The sequence below is a fragment of the Plutella xylostella genome, chromosome 9 (genome assembly GCF_932276165.1).
Source record: "Plutella xylostella chromosome 9, ilPluXylo3.1, whole genome shotgun sequence".
Lineage (NCBI taxonomy): Eukaryota > Metazoa > Arthropoda > Insecta > Lepidoptera > Plutellidae > Plutella > Plutella xylostella.
In genome coordinates, this window is record NC_063989.1 from 6026053 (window position 1) to 6037612 (window position 11560).

The 11560-nt window shown below is 36.2% G+C and overlaps 1 protein-coding gene and 1 non-coding gene across 3 annotated transcripts in view; both read right to left on the reverse strand.

The window, feature by feature from the left end:
- Positions 1–1549, reverse strand: part of LOC105383330 (angiotensin-converting enzyme) — a 29018-nt gene extending 27469 nt beyond the window's left edge. For both annotated transcript variants that reach the window (XM_038106718.2, XM_038106708.2), the window contains exon 1: positions 1417–1549. In XM_038106718.2, the coding sequence (XP_037962646.2) occupies positions 1417–1431 (15 nt within the window). In that variant the 5' untranslated portion in view covers positions 1432–1549. The remainder of the gene's footprint in view (positions 1–1416) is intronic.
- Positions 1550–3177: 1628 nt separating this feature from the next.
- On the reverse strand, positions 3178–3296 carry LOC119691698. The gene has a single exon (XR_005253990.1). It is a non-coding gene; the product is annotated as a 5S ribosomal RNA (ribosomal RNA).
- Between the last annotated feature and the right edge of the window lie 8264 nt (positions 3297–11560).

An 11560-nucleotide genomic window follows, 5' to 3' on the forward strand; every position in this document is an offset into this window, starting at 1 on the left:
AGGAGGAGGATCCTTCCTGGCGTCCCTCAGCAGGGAAGAAGAAAGAAAACATAAGCAAACGTAAACATTTTTCATAATTTACGTTAATGAGATTATTTTTGTCTCTTTTGGTCTATCATACTTATTCATAAAGATTCGTCTTGGGATTTTTAAGTACTTTAATTAGAAACACTATGAAAAATTCGCGTACGCAAGGACAAAGTTATGTCGTCTACTCAGTGTGAGCTGTCTAGAATACATAACAACATAGTGGAAGCAGCATAGCAAAATATAAACTTATCAATAACTGAAATGATGATCTCCTATTATCTTATCTTACGCGCGGTACGAGTAGACTCGTGTCCCTTCACTGATCATTGATCCCATCACTTCAGATCCAATAGTTCACATCCTGTATTCAATGCAATAGAATAACTTTAGCTTCTTTAACCATGGTTATGCTTGTAACAAACAGGACAATTTTTTTGTTTCACATTATTTTTACTATTAAATGTTTATCACTGGGTTAATTTCATAACCACATAATATATTACGTATATATTATTGTATGTATGTTTTTTTACTTCATAATATAGGTACAATCCTTTTGTACTCTGTATCCTTATGTAGCAGATACCTACTAGTTCATCGTAAACTCTATATAAAATTACTGGTAAGGTTACAACTAATTTTTCTCATTCAAATAAACTTCTTTTGAACATCAACAATTTATGTTTTTGTACTCCCCACATGCTACCTCAGATAAATCAGGTGATTATTACATACTTTTATTATATATAATTTCAAAGTGTATTTCATCCGAACCGGAAATGTTTTATGTTGATATTCCGTGTGATAATGAAATTATACACAGTATTCTATAACTAAATATATATATTCAGGGTGTTTAAATATATATATTCATGGTCATTTGGAAGCTCGGCACAAAAGGGGTACTACAGACCATAGTAGGGTAGTATAGACCACCTAGATACTTATACATTGCTCTTTCATAAAACCAATTTAGATACGCTTAGAGATTCATGTAAATTTAACTTTTGTAACGATAAAAGATTGTTTTTTTATCTCATACGATTATCTCTCAACGGTCGCTAATTCTCAAAGCAAACTAACCGACCAACTACTGTGATTTTGTATGTACATTTGACTTAGCTATGTGCGTTGTTAGAAACCGATCTTCTAAATAGTGTAATAGTGTTTAACTCCTTAACATTACTTTTGTAATTAGCCTTACATTGTACGTTGCGTGTAATGAATCAACTTGTCAACTATACTTCTTTCTTACGCTACAAATAACTATCAATGCACTAATGAACGCGGTACACCAGCAGCTTATTTACACAAAAACTTTCATATCACCAATTTTCAAATCATCCGTCTGCTTAGATTGAAGAAGCCGAGAAGCACAAACATTACCTTGACTTTAGACATATCGGGGCCAATTACGTTAAAGTGTCACATGTGTGTATCAATTGACGTTCATTCACCGGACTGCTCTAGCTCGGACTAGGCCGGTGCTGACGAGCGCGCGCGACGGAGGATGGACAGCAACTGACTGATCTCATCTGATGTGTCTCCTTGCTCATTCAGAATAGGTCTCCAGGGGGGTCACTCTATGTGACGAAAAACGAGGTTTCAGGGCGCTGCTGCGCGAGCCACTATTTCACGGCGGGCCGATTGCACGACAGCTCTCGTTCGTTCGTTTTTCGTCAGTATAGTATAGACTCTATACTGACATAGGTACTATAGAGTAACCCTCCAGATAATCGGAGGGATTTCGTGCTGGAGGTGCGTGTGACGCGGGGTATTGTGTGCAAATGGAAGCTAGCTACTAGCACACTAGGTTTATTTAAATTGATGTAACTCTCTGAAAGGGGAAATCTCGGGAAAGTGATTACAATGCTTGTATTGAAATTGTAAGATGGATTGTGTTCTGGCTCAGTTTGTGGCTTTTTTAAAGATAGCGTTTGTTCTTGTGCTTCTATATTCTCTTATTTGTATGAAGAAAATTATGTACCTACTCTCGTATCTTTATACATAAATAGTTATTATTAGTTAATTTCAGTGCTCTTCTTTAACTATTTAAGAAGGTAGGCACTTCTGCACAATTAGTTGTGAAAGATTGACTTCTTTTCATAACTTATACATAATACACATGTGTAACATGCTGTTAGCTTTCATAATAAACTTAAATAAATAAATGAGGTTCGAACTTTGGCCTGAATGGCTGAAACTTAAACTAGGTACTTAACCAATTTGCATAGTCGGTAGGTGCAGACTTCAGAGCACAGCACCTATTATAGGTAATAGTTAAATATTGATGAAGTCATAAAGTTTCATCGAGCTTTCGTGAATGTATGGATGAAAGAAAAGGGCGAATACTGATTACTCAGCAGAGGCTATTTCTAATGTAAACTTATTACCTATACTATAACTATGATTAAAGTTACTCAAAGGGCTGGCACGGGGCGCAATTAAGACGTGACAAAAGTTTTGCATCGCGCTCACTCACATCGCGCAATCTCAAGAGCGAGCGCGACGAAGAACTTTTGCCACATCTTAATTGCGCCCCGTGCTAGCCCTTCAGAACTCAGAATAAGGCCCTGAGTCGCTCACTTTTGTTTTACCCGTACTTTAACGCATACCCTATTACATTACTTTGTATCGATAAATAGTCACTTATACTAACACTACGCTTATCAAATTCAATATTGGCCTCGTGCGCGTGCTTCGATACGATAGGTAGGTATCTAGTTTTAAAATGAATACTTAGGTACTTGCTTACATTGTGTCACAAGCCTCTTAATACATCTTACACAGTAGTAGTAGTAGTATAACTTTATTGTACATAAAACACTTAAAGACCTATAATACAATAAGGGCTAAAACCGATCACTTCCAGGCTCTACATACCTACTATAATATGAAATTTCATACTTACTAAAAAAATGGTTCAGTCGGTGGCGGTGGTCAATGAATGGATGAGTAAGTATAATTATCTATAATAATAATAATATATTCTGAGAAAAAATAACTACATAAAAATCTACTTCATCTTCTAAAAAATTACTAACATTATTAAAAAAGTCACGTGACCAACAAAGTGAGTAGTTGAGTACACCCGAGTCCGCGTTGTTCTATGAAAGTGTGTCTAGAAAATCATCAACGATTAAAAAAAGTCAACGACACGTGGTGTTCCCAGGCGGTCACCCATCCAAGTACTGACCACGCCCGATGTTGCTTAACTTCGGTGATCGGACGAGAACCGGTGTTTTCAACATGGTATGGACGTTGACGAGTGAACACGTAAAAAAATGTACATAATTATCAGTAAATAGTGTAGTGTAAGTAATTATACATGATAAGAACTTCTAAACAAAATTGCTTCTTGCTCTCTAAATAGTACCTATAGTATACAGTCTCAATAAATAATTACAAGATGCTAAACCTTCGACTTTCGTGTCAAGAAACGATACCATATTAAATTTATTCGTAGAAGCGCCATCTATAGGCGAATAGCGTAATTGCATACCAACAATAAAATTATTATTATAATTTAGTTGAAAGCGCAACCTATGGACGAGTAGCTGAACCAAGTAGTACGTTTGTATAAATAAAAGTTTGAAAGTACAACCAAAAGATGGCGTAACAATCAAGCATATTTAATGAAAGCGCCATCTATAGGTAACTTGCATAACTAAAATTATGATTTGCTTGAAAGCGCCATCTATGGATGAGTAGCAGAATCAAGTAGAACGCTTGTGTAACCAATAGTTTTAAAAATAACCAAAAGATAACGCAACAATCGGCCATATTTGACAGTTACTTGGATACCTCAAAATTACAGCAGTTTGGTAATGGCCGCCGTGAAAGTGGACGAATTGTGTCGCTGTCATTGCATGCGTGTTGATTGGTTGTTTACTTTATTTACATTTAACATGTAACTTGACACAAGTGTTAATCGCGTACTGTTATTATTATTGGATTACTTTAGTGATAGATAAGTGTTTCTTTGAGTTATTTTTAACCGAGATGTGCGACGCTCTCGATCTTGTGGCGTTGAATTGAGAATGCATCGGCCGGCGAGTGTTGTGTTGTGCTAATTGAGTTTTCGTGGCCAATGCTGGGTTATAGAAGCACGATGTGCAGCCGCCAGCACACCCAGGCTTGCCTGAACACCTCCCTGTCGATCAGACAGGAGATACAGCGCTTCGAAAGTGTCCATCCGTCTATTTATGCACTTTACGATCTAGTTGAGCTGATTCCTGACCCGCTGCTGGCTCAGCAGATTCGAGATCACGTCGTTGCTATTGAAGGTTAGTGTTACATTTATTATATTTATAAAACCTGCTTACTAAGCAATATTCTGCCGCATTGTTAAATAAACTAGGTACCTTTGTGAGGTTAGTCTCTATCCATAATTATAAAATTAAATCCTACTAACCTCTTTACGGTACTTATTAACCGTAAGTTCATGTAGATTTTAATTGACATGGCATTCAACCTGGGAAATCAATTTATTAAATATTACATGTGATAGTGTTGCTAAAATACAAGAGTGGACCCCACGGCAAACATGGCATGTGAAGACTACATTGTAGAGATCAGCGAAAATATTATTGCGATGGGTCCCAAGAACAGTGTCACCTTTGTCACAGAATTTACGAATGGAAATATTGTTTTAGAGGGAGATAAGTCATATAGGTATCTCAAAACCTAAGCGTACCTAGATGAAATATTGTTCTAGGGACAAGTAACGCTACGTTGCTGTTGATGAAGCTCCCACATGAATCGACCTTCAATTTTTAGCAACCATAACAAAAAATCTAAACTGGTTCAGAGCGATTACATCACGTAATCACCAGCTAAGTGAAGCAAGTAGAACCCGATTATCTTCTTTTATAGTAAGTACCAAGTATGTACTCACTTCTGCTACTAGGTACCCATTCTGATACACGAAAAATAGGTACGATCTATAATTAATCAGTAGGTAAAGGTAGGTACGGTCATCTTGATTAGAGCTTTACAAGCACCTTTAAATATGTGTGTACACACAAACCGTCATTGTTAGCTTGACACGGTACAAAAGTTTATAGCTAGTACCTACTAATTAAGCTAACTGGTACCTACTTACTGTTAATCATCACTCATCGTGAGCCATACATTGTCTCCTGTGCCACATGGGAAGATAGGGCCAGACAGGATCCTGTCCTCGACATTTTAAAATCCATCTAGTATCTATGTGTCTTCTCAGATTAGTCACGCTACGTCGTAAAGACGTAGGTCCGCTTACTTATTTTACATAATTATGTAGAGAAGTGTTCAAGAGACCGTGAAAAGTGTGCCGTTACCTAAAGGGCAGTCCCGAACAAACAATACAGCAAGAAATATCCGCTCTGACCACTAGGAAGTACTGCTGGCAGCTTAAAAGTTATTCATAAAAAAAATTACTACCTGTTTTGTTGGATAGAGAGCAAAAAATAAACTAACACAGTTAGCTATCACACCACCAAAAATAGTGTAAACAACTTATCACTAAATTGTATAAAGCTAATTCCGTACGTAATCGCAATCGCAAAACTTTCAAAGGCTTATATGATTCTTTTTTCTATTCCTTTACAGCCATGAATTGAATGTAAAAGCAGGTATTTTATTCACCACTTTTCACTCAACTCTACGTATGTATGTACTCCGGCTTTACTCCCTGGAGGAATTTCAGCCCCTGCAATATGAAGATTGTTTTAACCAAGAATTTCATAACACTTCTACTTGTACCTTCTTCGCCAAATCCTCCCTCAAACCAGTTTTAATATTGAGCATTCTAAACAATACTGAAATGTCTGGAGTTGAGATGATGGTGTGTATCCATCACTCCCCTTTGTAATCTTTTGCGTCAATATGTCAAGGTAATTAATTTTATTGGTTTCTCTGTCAGGATGAGCTGTGAGATGATGTTTAATTTATAATGATTAAAGATTCACGACGTTTGGATAAGTCCTAATACTTACACAGAGGCCGGTTTTTATTGACTTTCCCACGAATTGGGTAATCCGGATAAAAGAACAACGAAATGCCGACATTAACGGCAACACGTGCGTATCGTACGGACGAATGCCACGGTCAGCCTCAAGGCTATGAAATCGATCCATAATTCGGTTTGAATTTATAAACTCAAGCATTGATGACAATAGTTAAAATGTGAATGAAAAAAATACTTCGACTTCTAAAAAGTAATAAAATATACCAGAATTTATTAAGTTTCATGTCAAATTTGTGATTAGAGACATTTTTGTTGCTGAGAAGCAGCAAACGATGTGCGATACGCTTCATTTGATTCGAGTTTCTGTATTATCAATAAATGCTATGTGTAAAAGTTGAATTACCAACTGACATACGATGTGTTCAGCTTCAGTGGTCTCACACGGTCGGAGATTTTAGGAATCACAACCATCTTGAATTTTTACATTAAATTTTCTCTTCACTCATAGACGTACGTATATAGATAGGTATATTTTTTGGATTACTTACTTACTTATTACCACTTACTATTCAGAAAAGAAACCGGTAGAATTAGCGCCGCCAAATTTTCCGATCAACATTGATATTGTAGAAAACTTTACTAGGAATGTACCTACTTAATAAAACTACTTCTTTCGAGAACCTTCCAGAATCCACAAGAACGCACAAATTGTAGAGACACCGTTTTATTTCAATTCGGACCGACAACATTATCACGTGGGTTGTAATTGCGGGCTGTAATCTGCGAGCAGAATAACGTTAGGTAACATTACATATAAGGATGACACACGCTATAAACTAACGCAGGACCAGTTCTACTCCACCCACATTCGCGCCTTGTTGGCCACAAGGACGCCTGTTATAAATACGCTGATTGAGTTCATACGCCGTCTAGTCTACATGGAAAGTGAAAATGATGCGAGTCCATTCTACAAGATTAGTGCATCTACTTCAATGTTACTATGAGAACTATGGATAAAACACAATTCCGAGAAAAACACTCAATTGTGATGTTGTAGCGAAACAAATGATAAAATACAGTTTTTTGCCAACGAATAAGGTAAACATATCCATGACTTGAAATAACAGGTACCACATCTACACGATGAGAAATACAATGTAATGTCTCAATAATAAAAGAGGAATTGGCATGCCACGATGTAGCGAAGACCGATTTTATAAAGAACTGTTCACACCGTTAGCTAACGTCTGCCGGTAACAACGGTATTGGTCATTTCACACTGGATTCATCTAGAGTTAGGAAAGGAAAGTTGCAACTTCGCAAGATTAGATTGCCTCAGAAAAAAATTAGAAGATATGAATGAATAGTAAATGCATGGATTTAGACAAACTAAGAGTAGTTATGAACTGATATAACACAAAGGGACAGGCAAAAATATATTGCTTCCGGAAGTCCCACCGAGCCACATTGAATCGCATCCGGACCGATGCAACATTCATTGTTCCAAATGGAAACTAACAAACTGCTACAACAATGCCTATGGTTGACCACTGGCCTACTATTGTTACAAATTCATTAGAAATAAAACATAAGGAAAAAACGGTCTTATTCGATAAAATCGTGCTGATCTGATCTAGTATTAGTCTTAAATTTCAAAATACCTACTCATTCATGAGTGGTCAAGGTTTCGTGAATTTTGTTATACTACGAGGCGAAGATTTTTATAGCGCTAAATTAATCCTTTATAGGTTACGTTTTCTTTTGATTTGCCTCCATTTGAGTAGTGGAATAAATATTATTGTGTGAGTTTTAAAATGAGGGAGCCAAATTAAATTGCCTATTCAGTCAGTGTCTAAACTTTCGTTGACCGCATTCCGTTAGATAAAAACAGTATTGTTTGTAGGCAGCGTTTTACTGGCAATTAATGAATTAGTCTAATAATACTCGTGAGAATCAAGTGCTCATTGTTTCTGTTGCGGAGAGATATAATATGTAACATATGTGTGTGTGTTGTTCGTCGACTACATTTGTGTTGTTAGTGATAATTAGATTGTGCTGTCTGTACCCTAGCCTTAAGGTAAGCGTCCTCCTTTCGGCATCGAAAGCAACGGACGCATAGCATTCAGTATTCTTTATTAGAAATTCACACAATTGCATCCTCTTCATTAAATTGGTAGTAGTTTAAATGACACCTCATAAAAAAACCTACCTCATGTTAACTAAAACTAAATACACACATGTACACAATAAAATGGAAGCCAAAATTTCATGTAACGTACCTAAGTTAATACTACGTACTTTACTTGTGTACTCAAATAAACATCTAACATCAGAGTCTTAGCATAATTTATACTTAGACGTAGATGTTTACGGCTGACTGATTCCAACCAATGATGTTTGGCGTGGTTGAATATTAAATAAATTGATGATTTATGAGAACTGGTACAATTAACTTAACAATAATTATTATCTGCAGTTGGACAAGAATGTCATATAAATTGACATGATTTACAATCATTATTGTGTTACTTGTATTAATTACTAGTAGGTAGTTAGGTACTGTAATGATAACCAACTTATTATTATTTTATGTGTAGGACTGTAGATACTTACCTAAAACGAATTCAGCACTACTGTCTATTTTTTATATTTATGAAAGTTTAGTTTTATGCATTACATTTTTCTGTATTATCGTTACGTGTGTTGGCTGAAACTGAACTTAGTTCTTTTGTCTGAAATTCGGTTATTTCCTAGTCTACAGGCTGTACTGTTTCCCAATATACTCGAGATAATTATCCCATCCACTCGATATTATCTCCGGTCATTGACTCCTGTAATCTGTGCCGAGCACTAAGCTATTTTGACATAATTGTAATTACCATTATGTAGGTACGTAATGCATAGACACACTTTGAACAGTTGCTTATCGCTGCCATCTTTGATGCACCAGTCAAACACCGTTTTATACACAGGCTAAACCTAAACTTGTTTGTGATAAGTACAGAAAAACGGAGCTAAACGATTTTAGATTGCTTCAACAGACTTACGAAGTAAAACTTTCTCAAAGTTTTAATCTTTCCCGGGAAGATCTTTCGCAATAGGTAGGTACTACTTAGGTGACTAGCACCGCCGATAGATACGGTTATATATGTATTATAGTGTTTCAGCCTCTAATGTAATCAACAACTAAAACGAACATATAAGATTAAGGACCGATTTGCCGTCGCTTACTCTCGAGTAAATTGACAACTTATTCTCGCTTTTATAGTCTTGTCCTTCAACAGTGCAATCGGGCCTAAGTCTTTTCAATGAATAAAAACGAAATATTTTTGTTAAATTATATTTCAGTACGAATTCTGTCAAAGTGATACCTAGTTGATTGTTTGTAACGTTGTTTTAACTACACGAGTACGTGCGTTGTTTCGCTCACAAAAGAGGACATTGTACTAAATGACCCATACACGTAATTGGCAGTGTCCATGTTATGTCAATCTAATTTATATGTCGCTGGCGTCCGCTGCCCACTAGCAAAGAATTTTTACTCTGTACGCTTAGCGGGAAGACTCCATCGTTAAAGAAGACATCTAAAATGTATTTATTTCATTCTTTATTTCCAAAAAAAAACCTTCTATATCTCAGAAATGGTTGACTTTTGGGTAATGCATGGTAGGGTTCAATCGACTACAAATAATTTCCTCTAGCAATACATCGACTTACCAATCACCCTGTATATATTTATAGTAAAAATACATACTTTGCCTCACGACTCCTCGAGATGGTAGTCACTGGGTCTAGGAGACAAGAATAGACAGGAACGATTGCCGTGGAATGGGATGGGATGCCTATTATATTATGATGTCACTATGTCTATGTCTCGTTGTCTCTATTTAGCTACGCTACGTTATTAGTCAATTGAATTTGATTTATCTAATTATTTGCGATTGGGTTGGGTACATGAAAAAAAATATACAAACAGCTTAACACGAAAATCCGTATTCCGTATTATGTCAATAACGTATTACGTTTTAATTTATCATGCATCGTTAATTTGTTACGTGTATAAAAAAATCTGAAATGTCTAAAAATCTGTAAGACCTAAAAACCTGTTGAAACCAATAAAAAATATTCTATTTATAAATAAACAACATAGTATTAGAAACCTAGTTCAAGTCGGTAGTGCAAAGAAAAGTTTTGGGAGCATAAACGCTGGAACTGAAGCAAGAGCCGGACATTCGAACTTTCCTTGCGTTTGCAAACAGAACTACTGCCAGAACGATCCGAACTGCGATAACTTACAAAAACTTGTAGCTCCACCAATATTTAAACTACTAAGCACTAACACTAACTGCTTGAAACTTAATTAAGAAACTTAAGTAAGCTGAAAAATGTGTTTCAAAGCTTCAGGGTCAGGATAAAAGTAAAAACGTGGATGAAGCCACAAAAATGATGATAAATAAAAATAAAGTACTCGGTAAATAGAATATAAGTTTTTGAGTAAGTACAAATATCATATTACAAGAAATTTTAATTAGCATTTCTTAGAACCAATTATAAAATATGCGAGGGCGGGCTGACCAACCCGCGTTGTTTGCGGTCTTATGCAATATGGGAGTAAATATGAGTGTAAGTTACCCTTAATGTGTGTAAGATAATTTACATGTTTTGGAACAATGGAGGATGCCTCGAGACTCAACTTCGCCGGAACACAGGGTAGCCATACCCTCCGTGAGAACGACCACCCTTGGACTTCCTTGTCGACCAACTAGCCTATGCTACCCACTAGTGTCGTCGTTTATCTTTTATAATACACTCACGGGCAATGAAAAGGTTCCACTGAGAAAAGCACCCAATTACTTCTGAAAGGAAAAATCTAGCTTAATGACGTCTTCTGCAACATTGGACTACATTTAAACGGAGCATCAGGATACCATCACCCAAAAACAGTGATATTTTGTTCAACTTTTAAATAAAATCTTTTAAAAAATTGGGATCGTTTCGTGTCGGCATTTTGTGAGTGGAAATTTTTCATTGCCCGGGAGTGTATACTATAAATACTTATTACTTTTACAATGTGTCTGTGAAAATATGGATTATACAGCGTGAATTTGATAAACACTAGCGTTAGACAAAGGTTTATCATCGTGGTAAACAGATTGGCCAGTCAATTGAGTATGACTGCTGACTGCCCATTCCCAGGCCGGATATTGTAGGTAAGTATAAAGGTGAGGAAAAGATGATACGTCACTCGAAGAGGCTCCTTTCATGCACCCACTGTCTCTCATATAATCTGTGTAGAGGTATTTAATTAAGCGGCCTCTAAATTTGGGCTGGAATTAATAGAAGCCTCGTAATTTCTACTATGACTACATTGTATGGTTCTTGTTTTATGAAGTCGGTGAGATAATAACCATGGCATATTCAGTTTATTTTCATTTTATCAGTTTTGTCTTTGTGGGGTATGGTATGAGGCAGTCTGATGACTAATTCTCGTTCGAAATTAATTGTGCATCATATTTACAAGGAACAAGAATCACCGTACTGCTTGTCTAAAAGAAATGCATTATTATATTACACTTACTA